This window comes from Protopterus annectens, chromosome 5.part0, assembly GCF_019279795.1.
Source record: "Protopterus annectens isolate FY-2018-M chromosome 5.part0, PAN1.0, whole genome shotgun sequence".
NCBI classification, from domain to species: domain Eukaryota; kingdom Metazoa; phylum Chordata; order Ceratodontiformes; family Protopteridae; genus Protopterus; species Protopterus annectens.
The window spans coordinates 772,068,096-772,091,529 of NC_056735.1; the positions used below are offsets into that span (position 1 = coordinate 772,068,096).

At 41.7% G+C, this 23,434-nt stretch overlaps 1 protein-coding gene across 3 annotated transcripts in view; it reads left to right on the forward strand.

Annotated features, from left to right (window-relative positions):
- The window catches only part of ATM (ATM serine/threonine kinase), a 3,174,581-nt gene that overhangs the window by 2,554,568 nt on the left and 596,579 nt on the right, over window positions 1-23,434 (forward strand). For all 3 annotated transcript variants that reach the window (XM_044072618.1, XM_044072619.1, XM_044072620.1), the window contains one exon: window positions 12,492-12,699. In XM_044072618.1, the coding sequence (XP_043928553.1) occupies window positions 12,492-12,699 (208 nt within the window). The remainder of the gene's footprint in view (window positions 1-12,491; window positions 12,700-23,434) is intronic.

Consider the following 23,434-nt stretch of genomic DNA (forward strand, 5'->3'; position numbering starts at 1 on the left):
CCACACACTGCACCTTCCATTTTTGGGCTGTCAAAACATATGTCTTTTGACCCAGTGTATGTATCAGTATCAGGTACTTGATGTGGACTTTGAGTTGGGTCCTGCATCTGTGCTGAACCCAGCCAGATATTGCAGCCTATCAAGTTGACCTGCGTGGGGGGATTTCAACAACTGATCCTTTTACAATTAAATCCAGTTGCTTTTTAGCAGAGGTGCTACTTTTCTGTTAAGGTCAGTTTTTGAAGTGTGCATCACTTTTTTTGGGGGGGGGGTGCTTGCGTGTTTTTTTTAGCATTCCTTAATTAGTGAAAGAGTGGCAGAAGTCTGTGGTGATTGTCATAGTTGCTTGTTGGAAGTTAAACTGGTATTCTCCTCTCTAGTATATGTCCTCAGCCTTCCCTTGACCACTTCTGAGGAGCACCTGAGAGCTGTTTCAACAGACCATAGTGACCCTGATGAATCTTTTCATGTTTCCCCTTCATGCTTGGATCCTTCACACGGTCAGGCAGGTTATGGGTTTTCAGATTACATCTCTGGGGTTCTGCTTGCAGCCAGTAAGTATTTCTGTACATCCTCGTACTCTGCAAAGTGGAGCTGGTTTGCTGTCAGAGCCAGTGACACTGACTTTCCTCCTTTTTCCTGTCATGCTTCTGTCAGTTTAGACTGTTTCCTGCATTTTTTTGTAATTTTGACCTTACAGTACTGTTTATTTAAGATCCATCTCTGTGCTATTTCAGTTTTTTATTACCCTTTAGAGGATCTTCCAATGACACATTTACCAATTAGTAATTTTTCTCTGGGTTAGCTTTTATTTTAAACCCCCTTGTGTTCAGATGATCACCATCCTGTCATTTTAATTTGACATTGCATGGCATCAGTCTCCATTTTTGAACCCCTCTCTTCTTCACCATTGAAATATCTTTCCTGTAATTTCTTCTTCTAGTGAAAGCTTAGCCTTGCACATTTTTGAATCTTGTTTAATTTTTCATAAGGGGATGTTTTTTTTTTTCCACTGCATCCCTCTTCCTAGAGTGGTTTCGGAATTGATCTCTACAGCAGACTGCATATGTTTTTTTTTATTAATCCAGTCCAAGTAAAACTGTTTAAACATCTTTATTAAATGATTGCATTGTAAATTGCATTGTGGGTTTGCATACATTAATAGAAAAGATAAACTGTAATACGTTTCCACTATTATCAATATACTGAATACATGTTTTCTTTTAACAGTTTTTACTCCAGCATTGCCTAAATTGCTCAATGCCTGCATTTCATTAAAAGTCCTCCCTCATGGTTATTATTGTGCATGTATATTGTCAACAAATACCATTTATTTCCATATAATATGTTCTTCACATTTTCTAAAGATCCCACCTCCAATTATTTCTCTCTTTTACAATATTCAAAACTTAGCTTATGGTTGGTTTAGACTTTATTTTTCCATTTCCTAGTAATTGCTTTTTGTGTGTCAACAGCATTAAACTTAGAAAGACCTTACTATATCTAGGTAATTCAAATTGTACAAATGAGGTCAGAAGAATCATTTCCACAGTTATCATTTCTTCCCCCACATTTTTGTCATAATAATACTTCAGAGGAATTCTTTTAAATTTGACAGCTTATGTTCCCAAAAATATGTTCCTAATTTCCTTTGTGTTTTCCATCACATTCTAGCATTTCTTGTCTAGCTGAGAAAAAATATCCTCAGAAGTCTGTGTGGCGTATAAAAATACCTATGCACAAATATTAAACCTTCTGGACATTGTTGTATATATAGGATCATTGTTTCTTTTGTAATTTGTCTTCCTATGTTCTTTTTCCAATCTTTTCTAACATTTTCTGATTAGTTGTTTCTAATTATAATGCTACATTTTGTATACCTTTCTAATTATCTTCTTTTTAGCATTATCTGTTCTCATCTTAAAACTCTACAAGAAAAGGTGTTTAATATGACACACTGTTATCCCTTTTTGTTTGTCTATACTCTGTTTTCAACCTTGATAGGGAAGACAGTCTCAAACCTGTAGTCCAAACTTCTGCTTAACCTATTCCCAATCTATTACCTTTTCCTCATTAGCTGTTTGCTTCCAATACCTTGGTTTCTTTGCTTATTTCTTCCAGTAAATTCTAGCCCCTTCATGCCTATTTTCTATACCCCTACTTGCAGATACCCTTATTGATGAAATTTCTTTTATCCTTTCATAGGTTCATACTAGGCTATCTGCCCTAGAGCATTTATAAGCCTAGCCAGAGTTTGTTTGGCTTTCACTACCCATTTTAAATGAATTTTGCTATGCCCTTTTTCGAGGTTAGTATACTGTGCCTCTGTCTAACAGTGACACAGAAGTGATACCCGGGGTAAACCTACGATCTCCCATCCACTCATCAAGATTCCTCTTGAAGAGAGTCAACGAGGGACTCTGCCTAACCTGGACTGGGATTTTATTCCAGAGTGAAGGGAGCCTCTGGGTTATGAATCTGTCCCTCCAGCATGTCCTATTTATTTCAGTGCTGAGGTTCAAGTCTCTTGAGCGCATAGCTCGATGGGATTTGGATTTTCTGAGGTGCAGCATGTCCATTAATTCCGGGTTGGACATGGCTTTATACGTCAGGCACAGATCGCCTCTGAGCAGGCGGTATGCCACTGAGTAGAGCTGGAGTTTCTTTAACCGGGCAGCATATGGCATCTGTATGAGCCCTTTGATCCTCTTGGTGAGGTACTTTTGGGGTCTTTCCAGTTGCTGCAGGTGTCTGGTAAGGTACATCCCAAAAGGGGCATTGTACTCAATTATGGGCCTGATGAGGGATGAATAAAGAGGCACGATGACCTCCCCTGATCTAGATGTGAATCCCTTCATGATTAGGTGGGCTATATAAAATGTTTTTCTAACCACTTTGGCCACATGGTTTTCAAATGAGAGATTGCTATCAACTTGGGTCCCCAGGTCCCTAATTACTTCTTCCGTACTTAATGGATTACCACCTATGTGGTAATTTGTGGGCAGTTTGTTTTTGCCAAAGGGGATGACTATACACTTTTTGGCGTTTAGCTTGAGGCCATGGCTCTGGCACCAGTTGTCTGTTTCTATGAGGCCCTTTTGTAGGATGCCTGTGTCGGCTGGAGAGTCGATTATGGCGCCTAGTTTGCAGTCATCTGCAAATTTGGTCAGCCACAGTCCTTCCATATTGGCCTGTACCTCCGAGAAATATATACCGAACAAGAGAGGTCCCAAGACTGAGCCTTGTGGGACGCCACTTGTAACTGGTTTGGAGTATGACATAGCTCCAGCAATTCTAACCATGTGGGTTCTGTCCTTGAGCCAGTTTGCAACCCATCTAGTGACAGGGGTTTATATTTAAGCTGGTGAGCTTATCTATAATGCCCGAGTGGGGTATTGTATCGAAGGCTTTTGTGAGGTCCAGGTAGGCTGTGTGGACCACCTTCCCCTCGTCAATGGCCTTGGTGACTGTTTCAAAGAAATCGACTAGGTTTAAGAGGCAGGATCTGCCCTTAACAAAGCCGAACTGGGTAGGATCCAGTGTCTGTAGGTCCCCAATATCTTTATTTATGAGGTCCATGATGATCCTTTCCATAGCTTTGCAGACCAAGTTAGTCAGGCTTATGGGGCGATAGTTTCCAGGATCCGTTGAGGCACCACCTTTGTGGAGAGGGACCACTGTTCCTGTACGCCTCTCTTTGGGTACATATCCTGTAGTAAGGCTGAGATTGAACAGTAGTTTTATGTTTGGGTTTAGCTCTTCTTAGAGTTCATCTAGGACGCAGCCTGGGACACCGTCTGGTCCCATTGATGCTGTGTTTTTTGCTTTGGAGAGGGCGGCTCTTACCTGAGCATCTGAGATGTCAGGGGGGCAGCACTCTGCTGGGATAGATATTTGCCCTTTTGGTTGGGGGGGGGGGTTTGCGCTGAACCTGTCAGCTAGGATGTTGGCAATGTCTGTGGGTTCGGTGTATTTTTTGTCATTTTGGACTAAATCTGAGCATATCTGGGAATTCCCACCCAGGTTCCTAACATAACTAAAGAAAGCCTTGTGATTATCCTTAGTTTCCTGTGCAATTTTTCTCTCAAAGCTGGCCTTAGACAATTTTTTGAATGCCCGTAGTTTTTTGCTAATACTGATCAGAGATGCCTTCCCTTTTTGGGATTTTGCTCTATCATGTAGTAGCTTCCTTCTTCTATTGTATAGTTTGTTTATGGCTGGGGTCCACCAGACAGGACGCCTGCCTTTGGAGGATTGGGTCTTGGTTTTATTTGGGATTGCATGATCCATGTATTCCTGAAGGTGTTCATAGAATGCATTTATAAAGGGTTCTGCGGTCTGGGCCATATTTTGCACAGGCCCGGGGGCTTTGAAGGATTCCACCTCGGTTTTGAGGAGTGTGAAATTTGCTTTAGAGAAGTTTTTCACTGTGGTTTTCTGTGCAGGGGGTGGGATCGGCATGTGAATATCCAGTGAGATTAGTTTATGGTCTGATCTTACTAGTGAGGGATACACTTCTGGTCTGGAGCATAGAGCCCCCATGTTGGTGATGATCAGGTCCAGTATGTTTTCCCCTCTTGTGGGAGTGGTAACAAGTTGTTCCATAGCATTTGAGTTTATAAATTCTAGGAACCTTTGGGCTAGGGTGTTGGAGCTAGAGTAATGCTCCCAGTCTATGTTTGGGTAGTTGAAGTCACCCAATATAATGGTGTTTGAAGAGACCTTCATATTTTCCAGTGTTCTCAGGAAGGCCGAGTGGGGTTCCTGGGTTTGGGAGGGTGGTCTGTAGCAGGCTATAAACTGGAAGGCAGTTTTACCCACTGTTAGTTGCACATGGATAGTCTCTGATGCTTCTTGCTTTGTCACCAACCTGGAGGTGTGGGTATCTTTGATGAATATTGATACTCCTCCTCCTTTTGTGGTTTGGTCCAAGTTTTGGGGCTGAAAAGCATAGTATGAGGTATAACCTGGTAGTGCTGGGGTGCTGTCGGGAGCCTTGAACCAGGTTTCTGTTACTGCACAGATATCGATGTTCTCCATGCTAAAGAGAGTTTCGAGTGCATGCATCTTGAGGTTTAGACTTCTGGCGTTGAGTAGCATTACTCTTAGTTTCTTATCCCTTGTGATACCTGTGGAGGTGGGTTTGTCTTTTGAGCCTTGCCTAAAAAAGGCACTGTGGGGGTGGCAAGAGCCTTTGCCAATATCCAAAAGTCCAGGGGTGACAGGTGCAAGCCGTCCCTAGCGAAGTATCGTGGCTTGTCGAGCATGTCATCCCAGGCTGACAGGCATTGGATCCCCTTTGAATGACACCAATACTTAAGCCAATTGTTGAAATTGATCATCTTGTCTTCATATTGTGGCATCATTCTTGGTGAGGGTAAGATGCTACTCAAGGTCAGGGTCATACCAGCCTGGGCTACATGCTCAAAGAGCTCCTCTATGTCTCTTTTCATGTAGTCCAGGGAGGTACGTCTCAGGTCATTCACACCAGCATGGACAATGACTGAGTCATATTTGTACTTGCCTTGGAGTGACCTGAGTGCTTGTGTTATGTGGCGGATCCTAGCGCCCGACAGGTAGCTCACCATGACCTTCTCCTTGTTCAGCCTGGTGAGCGGGACGTCAGTGTGCCTGACGATAGAGTCACCTATTACAAGTGTATCAGGTGTGTTGTTTAGCCTTAAGTGCTGTGACTGTTTGGCACACTGGGTTTGTGAGCTATGTGTTGCACATGTTTTGTTTTGGGGTAGCGGTTGCTTGGGTGTCTGCTTTGGAGGTCTGTGCTGCTTAGGCAGATTTTTATTTAGAGCCTCTGAGTATGTTTTTGTGTGTTTATGTGTTTGGTTTGCTGTCATTGTAGGTCTTTGTGAGACTGGAATTGTAGTGAGTGTGGTTTCCTTCTCCTCCTGACTGGTTACGCCAGTACTGAGTTGAGAGAGCTTAGCCTCCAGTTTGGCTATATGGTTGCATCTCTCAAATGTGTTGGAATTTGTTGGAAGGAGGAGAGGGTTGTCTGTGTACATGAGGCAGTTGTAACATTGCCTCAAGATTCCCAGATTCACCAGCTGGACCGGAGAGGAGATTGACAACTGACCTTTGGACATGCTAGAATAGTATTGGGAATTCCTTTATAATTGAAAAAAGGGCCAGTGGGGAACAAGGTACTCAAGGGGTGTTTGTGAGGGTGTAGTGCTTTTAATTTTTTAGTGCTGACTTATATAATTGCTTTATTGAGCAAGTGCCAGGCTTTAGAGTAGGAATAGGATGTTTATTGTGAGAACTAGATCAGTTCTAAGGGAAAAAGTGAAGAGCAGACTCTGTGGAGCTGAGAATGGTTTAAACCCAATTAAGCGGAGCTGCCCGATGCTGCGCTATGTGCAAAATCGAGCAAAGCCGCACCAAAGCGGGTTTTATACAGGGGGACTTGAAAGAGCTAGAAATTGGCCCAAAACGGCCAATAGACTACCACATTCTTGTGCTGGGAACACTCGCTCCCCACTTCCACTGGTGAACAAAGAAGCCTCCCTGTATCCAAGAAAGGAAATGGGCAACACAGGAACTTTCCAAAAGTCCAGAATACAGCAAAGCCTGTATTTGGACTACTCTAGGTCAGGAAAGACGAGAAACAAGGATCATTTTTTTGTTTTTTTTTCATTTTTGCAACAAACAGCAGGAAAATGCAATAAATATGTAACACAGGCTAGCGCACTTGAGTGTGTAGCCTCAAGAGGTAAATGCAACAAACAGGACAAACTTTAAAAGTGCAGGTGCAAAAACAACTTTAAACAGTTTAAAACAGTTCAAGAAGCAGAAATACTTGCAGTTTAGCTAGATTGGACAGTCGCCCAGGTAGTAGCAGGAAAAAAAACACTTTTATCAGGTTAGCAGTCGCTCTTTTAGCCTCTCTGCTGCTAGCACCACTCTGCAGGACCACGAGGAGCTTGGCTGAGTAGTAACAAGTGCAAAAAACGCGCCAAAGCGGGTTTTATACAGGGGGACTTGAAAGAGCTAGAAATTAGCCCAAAACGGCCAATTAAGTATCAGATTCTTGTGCTGGGAACACTCCTCCAGGAATAGATAGGCTGCTCTAAGCTCCCCACTTTCCTGTGCTGATTTAGTCCTCAGAGTATAATATTCTGTATGGTTGGTAATATTCTCCTTAAGGACTGACATCCAAAATCCAAGTCTCGGTTTATCTCTTGAACTCCACCCCGTTCATTTCATCATTACCCTTTTCCACTTTGATTTATAACCTTCTGCTTGAGTTATGTATTTGAATTTTAACTGCACAGCTTAAAAGTGCCCCATCAAATCGGGTTACTGTGAACAACATTGTCCTTTGAGGAGAATCAACTTATCCCATATAACTCTTGCCCTCTTCCCCTCTCAGATAAATTCCTTCAACTCTTCATTAATTGTTATCCATAACTTCTCCAGTTGATGGAAATGCAGTTGACTTTTCTATAAGACAAACAGAACTAAAAACATTTCACTGATTGTATGTTACTATCTCTGTTCACAATCCAAAGCTTCCAGCTTCTTAATTTTTGTATTGTCTTCTGTTTAGTCTTTTTCAGCATATCCTCAGCTATCAAAACAGAATCCATTTTAATCCATACTACTAAGTAGTTAATCTTGCCATGTCCCCATAACTATGGGTATTGTTGAATCAGTTCATATATGAGTAAGAAAGTTACCGCTATAGCTTTTGTTTTCTTTTTGATATGAGAAGACTTGAAAGTGTGCATTTTTCCATACTGTTAAACAAATGTTTCTTTCATTTGCTTCAGTTTGGGAAAGTAAACATTGACCATTTCCACTTCTGTTTTTTGATGGCGTATTCCAGGAGATCTGTGTTACTATGACCTTGATAAGTACCATACGTTTAGTAAGCGTTACATCCTAGGCTTGATCTAGTCCAGATTTTGCTAGAGTAGTCTTACATGATCTACTTTTCTGTCTTCACACTTGCTTTGCTTCTGTGCTCTAAATTTGTGCACATGTGAAGATCCTTCCATTTCTAGTTCATATGAGAAAGTTTTGTATAACCAAACTGGTTATATACCAGACTGCCAAACCCATCCTCAGCATTCCCTGCATTCACATCAAAAGTCACTCCCACTCTGGTCCATCTCTTCAAACACCCAGAATAAAACTTCAGTGCACATGATGGAGCTGCTTCCCCCTCACCTTCAGAGAACATTCCATTCTTTTCAAAGAGAGAATTGTGATCTACAATTTGTATAAGTTGATTTGCATCCCAGTTGCTTCAAATGCAGCTTTTGAAGCAGCTGAGTTGCAAATCAACACAAGTGAAAATCACTTATCTGACTCTTAGAAGATGCAGCCCTCATGTCCACAGTCTGGATACTGTCCATCCTTTTTATGAATATTAAGAACAGACCAGGAAATGAAACACCCTTGTTGGAGTCCTGCTCACTTTGAGCTTCTGATTAACGCTGAGGCTACAGACACAACTCTTGCTGCTTAGATCTAGGAATACCAAATGGCGCACAGCAGAGGCTATAAGACCCTTTATTGTTGAAATGCTTTCCAGAAGATACTCTCAGGTATGTAGTCATATGCTTTCTCCTGGTCCAAATAATCTGTATTTAACACTGGCAAACTATCACAAACCTTCTAGTATCTGTGCAAGGACAAACAGTTGGTCAAGCATTCCACGGCTGAAATGTGGAACACTGAATAATTATTTCACGTCTACTTACTATGAGTAATTTATGTGTGTTTATATATAGCAGAAGACTAAAACTGGGTATAGAACTATTGTCATTAGTGTTCATTTGGGTATTTTTAATTCTTATTAACTCCAATTTAATTCATTGTTCCAGCATGTTGGATAATATTAATGACTGGCTAAGCTTATATTGATAGCCACTGTCTACATCTGCTGTGTCTTTAATTGGTCTTTTGTTCTGTATAATGTAATCCTTTTTGGTCCCATAGCTATTTTTCTTAGAAGTGCTTTTGGATACTTGATTCTTTTTTGTGGTCAGCTGGATTGACCCAGAAGTACCCATTTCTGGACCCATTTGACACATTTATTCCTCCATTGGTTAGAGACCTGTGGCCCATTTCTTCCCCCTTTGGAGCATGAGTCAGATGATAGGGAGCAAGCCAGTATACACATCCTGTGGGCTGTCCTATTCCCACTCTGGAGACAATCTTGCAGGCCCTGCTATATAGCTTCCTTTGGAGGTGCATGCTGTCTTCTGTCCAAGTGCAAACTCCCAACTAAGTGGCACAACTTGCAACATGGGCACACTAGTGTCTTCATACTGTAGTGATCTGCTGCATTCCTGCTTTTATTGCCAAGTAGGTCATGGCTGAAATCACTCGACCAGTTCACATACTTTGTTAACAATGGTAAAAAAATAAATTGAATCTGCATTACTCCTCCCTAATTCATAGACCTGACAGTCAGGCGTTTCTCTTCCTGAATTAATGGCATAACTGATAAATTCCTTTCTGGCACTGTGATGTAGGCATTTTCAGTGGTGTAGAGAAACATGACTTCAATATAACTGAAACACACCCTTTTGTTCCCCTTCTTAAAATGGCTGTATTTCATCCACTCCCACAAGTAGTCAACAACTGAACTTTTTGTGCTACATTAACCTCATTTACAAAAAATTAATCCTGCCCCACCACTTGTCTCTGATATTACCACCTCAGAAGAAGGAATATCCACAGGAACCAGATTTTCCTCATATATTTATCCCATCTTCCAACAATCTCTAAATGATGTCAGTTGTCAGTATTTCTCTACCTCTATAGGAAACATCTTAAGCTTAACAAACTGCATCCACATGTTAGGCTTTATATCTGGGAATGCTGCAGTTGCTGCTTTTCTAACCTGTTGAAATTATCCTGCTCCCTGCTAGCACTGACTATATCTGTTTCCTTAACGTCTGCTGTGTAACAGCCATCATTCTCCTTGGCATTAACAAACAACTATTGTACATTGGCCAGCTTCTTTAAACTCTGGTATTTGCCAGCAAGTCCTAGAGTTACTGCCGCTGACAAACACTAGCCACCTTTTGACCACAGCCCCTAGCCAGTGTCTCTGCTGTTGAGGTACTGATCAGGGTGCATTCGTATTTCACATCAGTAACTTCCCCAGGTGTATGGGAGAAGCAGCTCTTCCAAAGGTGGTAGTTGAAATCATGTTGCACAGAAGCATTATGTAGACAATCCTGAGACACCGTTTCTTTATGCTTTGGTTTCTCTTGTCTGTCTGCCAGAATTGCAGGCTTTGTGGTATAAGTAGTGTAGTTATGGAGTAAGGAAAAAGCTTTGCAGTCATCAAGAATGCCTTAATGTCTCCTATATTGTTAGGTTCCTTTGTATGAAAACTTTCAATTCTCTACCCTTTGTTTTTTCAACAGTCACAAAGGGTAGTCATCAATTGCTTGGTTCTTGTAGTCTCAGCTCTAAGTGCAGTGAGGATCTAAGGTTACATTTTATGTAGACAATCCTGAGACGCCCTTTCTTTATGCTTGGGTTTCTCTTGTCTGTCTGCCAGAATTGCAGGCTTTGTGGTATAAGTAAAGTGTAGTTATGGAGTAAGGAAAAAGCTTTGCAGTCATCAAGAATGCCCTAATGTCTCCTGTATTGTTAGGTTCCTTCGTATGAAAACTTTCAATTCTCTACCCTTTGTTTTTTCAACAGTCACAAAGTGTAGTCATCAATTGCTTGGTTCTTATAGTCTCAGCTCTAAGTGCAGTGAGGATCTAAGGTTACATTTTATGTAGACAATCCTGAGATACCCTTTCTTTATGCTTGGGTTTCTCTTGTATGTCTGCCAGAATTGCAGACTTTGTGGTATAAGTAAAGTGTAGTTATGGAGTAAGGAAAAAGCTTTGCAGTCATCAAGAATGCCCTAATGTCTCCTGTATTGTTAGGTTCCTTCGTATGAAAACTTTCAATTCTCTACCCTTTGTTTTTTCAACAGTCACAAAGCGTAGTGATCAAGTGCTTGGTTCTTGTAGTCTCAGCTCTAAGTGCAGTGAGGATCTAAGGTTACATTTTATGTAGACAATCCTGAGATGCCCTTTCTTTATGCTTGGGTTTCTCTTGTCCTTCTGCCAGAATTGCAGGCTTTGTGGTATAAGTAAAGTGTAGTTATGGAGTAAGGAAAAAGCTTTGCAATCAAGAATGCCCTAATGTCTCCTGTATTGTTAGGTTCCTTCTTATGAAAACTTTCAATTCTCTACCCTTTGTTTTTTCAACAGTCACAAATAGTAGTCATCAATTGCTTGGTTTTTGTAGTCTCAGTTCTAAGTGCAGTGAGGATCTAAGGTTACATTTTATGTTGCATAACTATGTATTTATTTGGTGACCTTATAAGTGCTCTACTGGTCTTCACAGACCATTTGGAAGCACAATCTGGAAAAGTGAAACAAAACAAAAATATGAAAAAAGAGAAATAATGCATGCTATAAATATGCATCATTAATTTAAAGTATTGCAAAAACTGATTTTGTAGCAGTAACAGTATGTTTCATAATAACCTGGCATTAAGCTGATTCTAACAAAACAAAGTCATAAAACAATACTTTATTTTATTTTATATAACACTTGTTAACTGGGAAAGTCTGACTTGGAACAAAGCCAATTTTCAGCGGAGGCCCAGGTAGAAATGCTTCAGACCCATGTCTTTGTAATGTGGGAGAAAACTGGAGCACCCAGAGGAAATCCACACAAATGCAGGGAGGACATGTAGACTCCAAAGGAACTCCAGCTGAGAATCGAACCAGAAAACCTCTTGCTGTGAGGCGACAATGCTAATGCTGTACCACTGTGTCGTCTATGATATTTTATGGTAACGTAAGCTACATCTTTGATTTACATTATTGTAGCATCTGATTATCAGCAACAGCCTATAACACCTATGAAATTCATCCTCAGAATCGGGGCATATTCAAGAACACTGGCATGCTGATTGAACCCGCCTTGAAAAAGATAGTTAAGTTACTCGGGTGCCACCAAGACCTACAGATCACCAAGAAAATTTTATTCAGTTAGACTCCCCTCAAAAAGACAGAATTAGGAACCATTTTTTTCCCTTTTTTTGTGTTTTATTGTTGTTGTTTGATCCTGTTATGTACAGTCTCCCACTGCCAAACCCTTGCCTCAAATATGTCAAAATTATTGAAGGTGAAGAAGCTGCATCTTATATTTTGCTTCCACTGACATTTGTGAGTGAGCCTTGATGGTATGAGATGCAACATTCCAGGTGTGGGTGGGTGCTGCTTCATGATTAGAGAATGATTAGGAAGTATATTTGCTGATTGGGATTTTTTTTAATATTTTGATTTACTGTAAACACACTTTAATTGCAGTGATGTGCTGTTTATTGCAGCTTAGCTCACATAGTAAATAGTTACTGACTGGAATGCTGTTTAAGTAAAAATAATGAACACATTTTGTATTTTTGGAATGATAAAAATGCATGTCTCTTTTTTAAACAGATATACAGTAAAAGTTCAGAGAGAGCTTGAACTGGATGAACGGGCATTGCATGCACTACTGGAAGATCGAAAACGTTTCCTCTGTAAAGCAGTGGAGAATTACATCAGCTGTCTAGAAAGTGGAGAGGATCATGACATTTGGATCTTCAGGCTGTGTTCTCTCTGGCTGGACAACTCAGTTGTTCCTGAAGTCAATGAAATGATGAAGGTTACCAGCTTTTTTTATTTCATTACACCTTTTATAGAGAATATCCTGGTTTGTACAGAACCGATGTTTGCTTTCCCAACAGCTATTTAATCAGAAGGTTTGAGTGAGGTGTTGTATTTAGATCAGTGTTACTTAAAGTGATTTCCATGGAACAGTGCCTGTCCGAGAACTATTTTGCTACCAATTCCCAGTTCATTTTTATATATTTTTAAGAAAAGCAGCTTTATTGTTTAAAGAGAGAAAATGTAAGTGGCATGTGTATCTCCTTAGCCAGCTTTCTGACACTGGATGAGGGAGGTTATTAGTTAAATGCACTGACCTTTAGAAGGTCAGTGCACTTAATCAGTTTGCCAGCTTTCTGCTCTGGTAAGAAACAGAAAGCTGGCTAATGTAAAAGATGGAATTGGCTGTTGCTGACTGCTGGGGTACAGCTACTGAAGCATGAGGCAAGCTTTTTTTGATCACTATCATAAGTATTAGAGCCAAGGGCTTCAAAAATGTATTTTTTTTGTAGCAAATTGATCATTTAAGTACTTCATTTGCTAAGGAGTGACAGACATTTGAGTTTCAGACTTCACAGCTTTCAGAAAATGCAATGTAAAACCTGTTATTCTGACAACAGAGATCTAAAATATGACTGACAGCAGTGATCTGAAATATAATTGTAGGCTATTTGCATTTATGTGATTGCAGGTAGATATCTGCAGTGTATACAGTCTTACAAGTATCTGTAATTGGTGGTTGTGTGTGTTTCTGCAGGAGACATTGTTCTCAACTGTCCCAGTTTCATAATTTGTTTGGTTTGTGCTTCTCACAAGATTTGTAGTTTTTTTTGGCAAATTTGTGTGGATTATAGGTACTAAATAATGGCAGACATGAGCAGTTCAGAGTTTGTATTTTTCCAAAAATGCCTGCAAATGCAAAACCTGTTATTTTAGCAACTTTCTAAATGTATTAAAGTAATATTTAAAACTTTTCCCTAATTTGAGTATTTGTTCCTGATTCTTTTCGGGAGAAGGGAAGTTAGATGCAAGGAGATATATGATGTGTTTATGCATGACAAATGCAACTTTAAATTCATAACTGTGGTCATTTGTTCTTTCACTTTTACCCCCTGTGTAACACCAGAGCAGTGAATATTGTTTGGGTAGTGAGTAAGGCAGTATTTTCAGGTATGCCTTTGTGTATCCTAGTAAGCAGTTGTCATATCAGTCTATTGGGAAATACTGATTTTGCTGATTTTCATAGCTTTGAATATTAAAGCTTGGATATTACTGATTTCTTCCTTGAAAGAAAAAAAAGACTGAATTTCTTTCCTTAGTCAAGGTTTTTGTTAAGGCCATCATTGGCTCTGCTACCCTGGGTAGTTGTGCTAAGAGAATTTGTGCTCTGGAGTTTTCTGTCAGAAATATTTGCTTAAGAGCCACCTTTCTAAATTTGTGCATGTTGTCTAAATACTCCTTTATATTCCCTTTATAACTTAGCAGTTCCCCCTCTTGCTCTGTGAGATTCCTCCTCTTCTGCAATTTATCCTTTGACAACCCCACTAAATAATTTTTATTATTTCTTCCCCATATTTCTTTGTCTTATCTTTGCTATATTTTTAAACTCCTTTTCATTTTATTTCACTCCCTTGATGTCCTTTCTGAAGAAATGCTTGACATCTGTAATAACTCTGTAATTATTTCCACTATTCATTCCTTAAATTCCTCTCATTTTGACAGTTAATTAGGAAAATGCTGTTGACTCATGTTTACTTCATTACCAGTGTGACGATATGAGGTATTGCCAGCTATCCCAGGAGATGTAAGGCAGTGGATGTGTGACATATACCAGCACAGCTAGCTGGAATTTTATAAAGAATTATATGTCATTTGTATATCAAACTGATTTGTACAGATGCTTGTGTTGAAAAATGTATTTGTAAAGCTGCTTGTGTTAAAAATGTATCAATAGTGTGTCCTGCTGGGCAGCAAATAAATGTACATGCATTATTGTAACTATTTAAATGTATATACTGTAACAGAGGAATACTGGAAGACAAGGTTAATCTCAATCCTCCTGACTTTGAGAAACAATAAGAAAATTAAATTACTTGGCCTAGGCCATAGAAATGTTATCTCATAGTTTTGAATGAAGCCAGACATGCAGTGTGTGTAAGAAGTATGGTTTATTAGCTCCTGTAGGAAGAGTGGAGGTGTTGTATGCTTTTATGACTTCCTGGAACTGAAACAGATCTTATTAAGGTTCTATCTGTGTGTATGGTAATACATAGGTGATAAAATCCTGCCAGCATTTAGTGGTGGTGATAGTGTGGGAAACAGAGTCAGATGACCAGATGTGATGTCATTCTGTAAGCTATCCCAGAAATAATATTTAGATATTATATTGAGAAGTCTGTCAGACTGAGCAGTCTGTTTCTTGGAACCTAACATAGAAGGATCCCTCACCTACTTCATCTTGCTTGTTTCCCATCTTCCCTGTAACTAACCTACTGGAAAGCACTAGAAAGCCTTAAACTGATATAAGCCTTCTAGCTTAAAAGAGAGACTTTGGAGTGATTGAGTATCAGTTTTCTGTATTTTCTTGCTGTACTTAACTGTTTTCCGCCTAAACACTAATTTTCCAGCACATATTGTGATTTAAAAGCTTGTTTTTTTTTTCACATATTGTACTTATTTGACTGCCTGCACTTTTAAAAAGTTGTTTTTTGTTTAAATAAATTGTTTAACTGTTGTAGGCTACACACTAAAGTGTGATAGCCTTTTCTGATCACTTGTAGTCGTTTAAAGTTTTTAAGTGTACTTTTTACTGTTTTTGCCATATCTTTTAAAAATAAAATAAAAAAAAAAAATTCTTGTTTCCTGCCTTTCTAAGCTAGTATAGTCCAGTTTTCAGGCTAGTGCTGAGTTCAGGGCTGTGTTACAAGTTTCTGAGTTGCCCATACATTACTTGGATAGAGGGAAGTTTCTCTGTTCACCTGTGAGAGAGGGAAACTTTGAGCAGTCATCTGTCCCTGGAGGAGTGGTTCCAGCCTAGAAGTTAGTAGTTTAAAATCTGCGTTTGCACAGTTTTGTGCGCCGGGCAGCACCGGTTAGCTAGGGTTAAATTATTCCCAGCTCCACTAAGTCTCCTCTTCAGTTTTTCACTTGAAACTAGTCTAACTCTCAACCTAAGCACTCAGAAAGCATCCTACAGTCCAGCACTTGCTCAGACCTAATAGCAAGCACTAATATACCCCGACACTTGACTGCCCAGTGGGGCAAGGCTCTTTATCCACCCCTCACCAATCAAGCGACAAAGCAGCTCACCCTACTATTCAGGCATGACCAAAGGGCAATTTCAGGTGTACTCTCCAGTCCAGCTGGTGAATCTGGGTATCCTGAGGCAATGTTACAACTGCCTCATGTACACAGACAGCCCTCTCCTCCTACCACAAAACACGAAGATATGCGAGAGATGCAATTATACAGCGAAACTGGAGGCTAAGGTATCTCCACTCAAGACTGGAACAGACAGTCATGAGGAGAAGGTTAACACTTGCACCACACCTCCAGCCTCACATAGACCTACTAAACCAGCACTGGCAAAAAATACACATAAATGCACAAAATCATACTCTGAGGCTGTAAATAAAAACCTGCAAAAGCATCAGAGAGCTCCAAAGCAGACACCCACAAAACCTGCACCTCCCGTCACAAACCAAACAACACATAAAACACAGTCACAGCCCTTTAGGCGAAATAACATACCTAACACACTAGTAATAGGTGACTCAATAGTCAGGCACACTGACGCCCCACTCAGTAGGCTGGACAAGGAGAAAGTTACTGTTAGCTGCCTGTCGGGAGCCAGAATCTGCCACATAACACAAGCACTCAGGTCACTCCAGAACAAGTACAAATGTGACTCTGTCATTGTTCATGTTGGTGTGAATGACCTGAGACGTACCTCCCTGGGCTACATGAAAAGAGACATGGAAGAGCTCTCTGATCATGTAGCCCAGGCGGGTATGACCCTGACCCCGAGTAGCATCCTGCCCTCACCAAGAATGATACCTCAGTATAAAGAAAAAATGATCAATTTCAACAATTGGCTAAGCTTCTCGTGTCATTCAAAGGGGATCCAGTGTCTGTCAGCCTGGGATGACATGCTCGACAAGCCGCGTTGCTTCACAAGAGCCAGCTTGCACCTGTCACCCCTTGGCTTTCGAATACTGGCCAAGGCTCTTGCTGCCCCCATAGTGCCTTTTTTAGGCAAGGCTCAAACCCACCTCCATAAACAGCACAAGTAAAAAAATGAGGGTTATGCTACTCAACGCCAGGAGTTTAAATCTCAAAATGCATGCGCTGGAAGCACTCCTAAGTATGGAGAACGTCGACATTTGTGAAGTAACTGAAACTTAATGTTCATCGTGTTACCCTGCTGCAGTCATCACACTTGGGTTATCCTGCCGTCAGGCGGTCCCGCAGTCGGCCCGAATTCCAAAGTTTTGGTCCGGCGTCAGTTGCTGTCGCTTCTTGCCTGACGTCATTGCGTCAGGGGTATATAAGAGGCATCCAACGCCATTTTCTCCAGTCTTTCTTGCCGCGCGGTGCCTGAAGCAGAAGCAGTTCACAAGTGCCGGTCGGCCGACACCCGAGATTTTCGATTTGAATTTCAGTCCAAAGTCTTCAATAAAGCTAAGTACCCCATTGGGGAACATTTTCTTGCCTCAGTCCGATGTCAGAAAAAGTTAACAATTGCATTTCTTGTGGGAAGCAAATACCTCATAAGGACTTCCATTCCTTTTGTAATCCTTGCCTAGGCCCAGACCACGACGTCACAGGTTGTCGGTTTTGCTCTAGGTTTAATAAATGCACTATCAAACGCCGTTTTGACTTCGCACGGCATTACTTTGGTAGAAAATTCAATTATATCATGCCGTCAGAGCAGCCGACCGCAATTCATAAAAAACGCAAGGATAAGGACAGGCAGCCTAGGAATAAGCCAGACCCCGAGGCCTCAGCTGGGCCTGTCGCCGGTTCTCCGGTTTTCAGTGAGGCGCCTACACAGCCCCTGACGACTGCAGAACTGGAACCCCAGACAGCTGCCGACTCCCAAGCGGAGTTTACTAGGCCGACGCAGCCATCTACCGACACCGGAGCAGATTTAGACACCGGTGCAGAGGAAACACCTTTGGTTGCAGAAGGTGTCTTCAGGCCGACTACACTCACCATTAAATCTTATGCTAAGCTTAAAACTCCTTTAAAGCTTAAGAAAACTGTTCATCAGTCTACAGGTCAAGGCCCCATACCTAAGAAACAGATGCTTAAGATGGCTGAAGATTTAATTACCCTTATCAGGGGTTCCCATCCCCCTCCTGATAAAAGACCAAGACAAGAGGAGGATTATGCATCCTCTGACCAGGTTTCTCTCTCCTCAGATTCTTCTGAGGAACAGGATTACACTTTTCCACCTTATGAGGATTCTGATGCTGAAGACTCTATTCCCTCAGCATCTCCTCCTGAACACTATTCCTTTGGGGAAACATTACATACCATGAGGGAACATTTCCATTGGGAAGGCGAGGATTACTCAGATTCTAAGAAAAGGCTCTGGGAGTTCCTTCTATTACCCCAGCACAGACCTCTTGCTATTCCTCCTGTTTTAGATATTGTGGATGATGTCTACTTGGAGTCTAGTTTAAATCCAGACACTCTACCTCCTGCTCCAGCCAAACCAGACATATACTACAGAGTACCTGACTCTCACAAATACATTCATAAAAGCCCTGCAGCTGACCCAGAAAACATATCCCAGGGTCCTAAGGGAGCAAAGGCTTCTATGGCTAAAAATCCTGTGCCCTCCGAAAGAGATTCCAGAGCCCTAGATAGATGGGGAAAGAAAATATACACCTCTGCAACTCTGGCTATGAGAGCATTAAATTGCCAGTTTCACTTGTTGAAATATCAACAATTCCTGATGTCTCAGTTAAAACAAAAAATGAGCACACACTCAGAACAGCCTGAGTTCAAGGAAATACAGGATCTGTTGCATGCAGCTGAACAGGTGGGCAAGCATACTTTACAATGCAGATTTGATTCACTGGAAGCTTCCTGTAGAGCAGCTGTTACTGGCTCAGTCATTCGTAGACATGCTTGGTTAAAAGAGCAAACCCTCCATGACCATATTAAAGCAAAATTATTAGATGCACCTTTACAACAGGATGTATTATTTGGTGTCAAAGCAGAAGAGGTTTTAAAGAAAATGGAGGATAAGGCTAAATCTATGCAAACTGTCAAGGATTTCTTGCAGGTACAACCCTCTCGCTTCAGCAGAAATTGGCCAACAAAAAATTTGTCCTTTCCAGCTTCAATCAGATCACAGAGGGGCAAATACAGATGCCCAAGGGGCAGAGGTCAGTCATAGGGCCCTTGCAAACCTCTCCAATGGGGTTCTGCTACCCAGAAAGGAGGAGAAGACAGGCCCCAAGCTAGCAGAAGGCAGACACAATGACTGTATCCTCAAACTACCAAGCAAATCTCTCCTGGCAACACCCTTGGGAGGAAAACTAGCATTTTTTGCAGACAGCTGGCACATCATCACAAAAGACAAATGGGTTCTAAACATTGTCTCTCAAGGATACAGATTCCACTTTCATACTTTACCAAGGATCAAAGGAATGCCAAACCTGCCACCAAATCAATGGGCAGAGGCACAAAAACAAATTACAGCTCTCATGAACATGAGAGCCATTCAACAGGTACCTACACAGGAGCAGGGACAAGGATTTTACTCAAGACTCTTCCTAGTTCCAAGAAAGGACAAACCATGGAGACCCATTCTGGATCTTTCAATTCTGAACACCTATCTGCAAGTACCAAAATTCAAGATGCTAACACTACAGCAGCTTCTTCCCATGCTGGGCAAGAATGCTTGGCTAGTCACTTTGGACCTCAAGGAGGCATACCTGCATGTCCCTATCAGACAAAATTGCAGAAGATACCTCCGCTTCATTGCAGGTTCAATGCATTATCAATTCTCTGCACTGCCTTTTGGCTTATGTACTGCGCCCAGGGTCTTCACAAAATTCCTGGCACCAGTAACTGCATACTGCAGACAAAGAGGAATTCAAATATATCCATACCTGGACGACTGTCTTATTCAAGCAGAAAGCAAGGACATTCTTTTACAGCATGTGGCATATGTCAAACACCTTCTAAGTTGCCTAGGGTACACAGTAAACGAAAAGAAATCAAAACTAGTGCCCTCACAAAACATAACATTCCTGGGTGCCAGCTTGAATACAACGGCCCTGATGGCTTATCTCACACCAGACAAACGACAACTGTTTCCATATTTCAAAATAATGGCAACAAAGACCGAACTCCCTGCAAGAAAAATTCTGTAGGCCTTGGGATTCATGGCATCTTGCATTCTACTAATACCATTTGCAAAACTGCATATGAGGAAATTACAATGGTACCTGAAATGTGTATGGACTCAGCACAGCCACAGGTGGAAACAATGATTCCACTCATTCCCTGCCTTCAACAGGAGTTTCTATGGTGGGCACAGGCATGTCACCTCAACAAGGGTCAGCCTTTCATCTTACCCACAGCCAGGCAAACTGACAACAGATGCATCGGACTATGCCTGGGGGGCACACATGGCAGGACAGTGCATTCAGGGCAAATAGACTACAGATCAGAGACACCTGCATATCAATCAAAAAGAAATGTTAGCAGTACAGAATGCCCTAACAGCTTTCAAGGACCTTCTACACCCAGGACTACTAATAAGGACAGACAACACCACAGTTATGTGGTACATAAGCAAGCAAGGGGGCACACATTCCTTCCCTCTATGCAGGCAGGCAATGACCTTGTGGAACACTGCACTGTCTTACCAGGTTCAATTACAAGCACAATTCCTGCCAGGAAAGAAAAACACATTGGCAGATGACCTAAGCAGAAACATCATGGATTCACACGAATGGAAACTAGATCCACGAGTATTTGCAATGGTAGCTCAAAAATGGGGACGTCCAGACATAGATCTGTTTGTAAGCTCCCACAACCACCAACTTCAAAAATTTTGCACAAGGACCTTCCATCCACTAGCTTGGAAAGTGGACGCTCTCTCATTCAGTTGGAAAACATTAACAGTGTATGCCTTCCCTCCACTGCCTCTTCTGGCAAAGGTACTGCTGAAAGTCAAATTAGAGAGACCACAAATGATTCTCGTTGCACCAGATTGGCCACGCCAACATTGGTATCCAATTTTAAGGACCATGGCCCAGGGCCCACCATGGATTTTTCCACAAATTCCTCACCTCTTCACCCAGCAAGACAATCTGATTCTACACAGCCAGCGCAAGACTTTAAACCTGGTTGCATGGCAAATTACCTAAACAACCAGCCAAAACCTTTATCCAAAGCTGTTATGGATGTCATTCTGGAGGCCAGGAGGCCCAGCACCAGGAAAACCTATTCAGACAAATGGAAAAGATTTTGCTCCTGGCACCAGGCTAAAGACCTAAATCCCCTGGAGCCGAACATTCCTCAGATTCTACAATGTTTAACTGGACTTTCATCTATTAAGATCCACGCCTCAGCAATTTCAGCTCATTACAGCACGGATCCTTCTTTATTCTCACATCCACTCCTAAGACAGTATCTCAGAGGGGCTAAGAACTTAAGACCGCCAAGGAGAGCTCCAACACCTACTTGGGATCTCAACTTTGTCCTGGAAAAGCTTACAATGCTGCCCTTTGAACCAGCTTTTTCAACTGATTTAAAATTTCTTTCATGGAAAACTGCCCCTACTACTAGCAATAACCTCAGCTAGAAGAGTCTCAGAGCTACAGGCACTAATGGCAGTGGAACCTTTTTTTTTTTTCATCAAGACAGAGTTTCTCTACGAACTAATCCTTCCTTTATGCCAAAGGTGGTATCCAGTGTGGCCATAAACCAAACCATTCACTTGCCCGCCTTCTTCCCAAATCCCCAGAATAAAGGAGAAAGACTCCTGCACTCTTTGGACATTCACAGGCAGTTATGTTACTACTTGGATAAAACTAAGGCTTTCAGAAAAACTGACCAGCACTTTGTAGCCTATGCTACAGTATCACAAGGAAAAGCTGTCTCAAAACAGACCATTTCTAAATGGATAGGACATTGCATATGTTTCTGCTACACACATCATGGGAAACCAGTACCTGCTAACATTAGGTCCCACTCCACCAGGGCTACAGCTACATCAGCAGCCTTTCTCAGGGGAGTGCCAACCAAGGATATTCTGGAAGCTGCTACTTGGAGTTCAGTGCACACCTTCACCAAACACTATCACTCTTTACTCTAAGACTAGAGCTGGTTTTGCCACTGCAGTTTTGCAGGGCCTACTATCATCTTCTAACCCTGTTTGACTCCACCTCCCCTCCTTAGCTTTGGGATTCAATCCAAGTGTGATGACTGCAACAGGGTAACACGATGAAGATAGTACAGTTTTGTACCTACCATAAATGTAGATGTTCGAGTGTTCAACCTGCTGCAGTCCAGGTTACCTTCCCTCCATCCCCTGTGAACTAGCTGAACTTATCTCTACCACTTTATCCTATACTACCTCTGTGGTGTATTTGCTTGTATCTAAGGGTTTTGTTTTATTTTTATATAGCCATATGTAAATATATATATATATATATATATATATATATATATATATATATATTGCTTACCTTTTGGGGGTACCTGACATCTGGGGCAAGAAAAACTGAAGGAAATGGCGTCGGATGCCTCTTATATACCCCTGACGCACTGACGTCAGGGAAGAAGTGACAACAACCGACGCCGGACCAAGACTTTGGAATTCGGGCTGACTGTGGGACTGCCTGACGGCAGGATAACCCAAGTGTGATGACTGCAGCAGGGTGAACATTCGAACATCTATATTTATGGTAGGTACAAAACTGTACTTTCAAGGCTCCAGAGTGCACTCCTGCACTACTGGGCTACAACTCATACCACACATTTCAGCCACAGAACATGGACCGAAACACAAAGGAGGGAGTGTATCCATATTCATCAAGGATACCCACACCTCCAGGTTAGTGGGCGCAGCATTATACCTCTGAGATCATCCATGTGCAACTAACATCGGGCAAATCTGCAATGCAAATTGTGACCTGCTGCAGATCACCCTCCATGACCCAGGACCACCACTCCGCCTTTCTGGAGACACTGGAAAATATGAAGGTCCTACGGAACACCCTGATATTGGGAGATTTCAATTACCCTACCATTAACTGGGAAAACTACTTGAGTACAAACTCCCAGGCTCACACCTCCTGGAATTTATCAACTCAAATGCCCTGGATCAGCTGGTAAACTCCCCTGCCAGAGACCACAACATATTGGACCTGGTCATCACCAACATGGGTGACGTGCTCTGTACCGGAGGTCAACCCGTCACTGATTAGATCAGACCGTAAACTAATCACCCTGGATGTCCACAACCTACCACCACCCCAAACCAAGCAAACCACAGTGAAAAACTTTTCTAAAGCAAACTTCACCTTACTTAAGGCAGAGGTGGTAAGTTTCACAGCCCCCATGCTAAAGGATAACACTGCCTAAGATGCAGAATCCTTTACAATTGCACTCTGAACACCTACAAGGATGCATGGATCGTGCCATCCCTAGCAAAACGAAGACTCGCTCCCCTAAGAGAAGGAAACCAGTCTGGTGGACCCCTG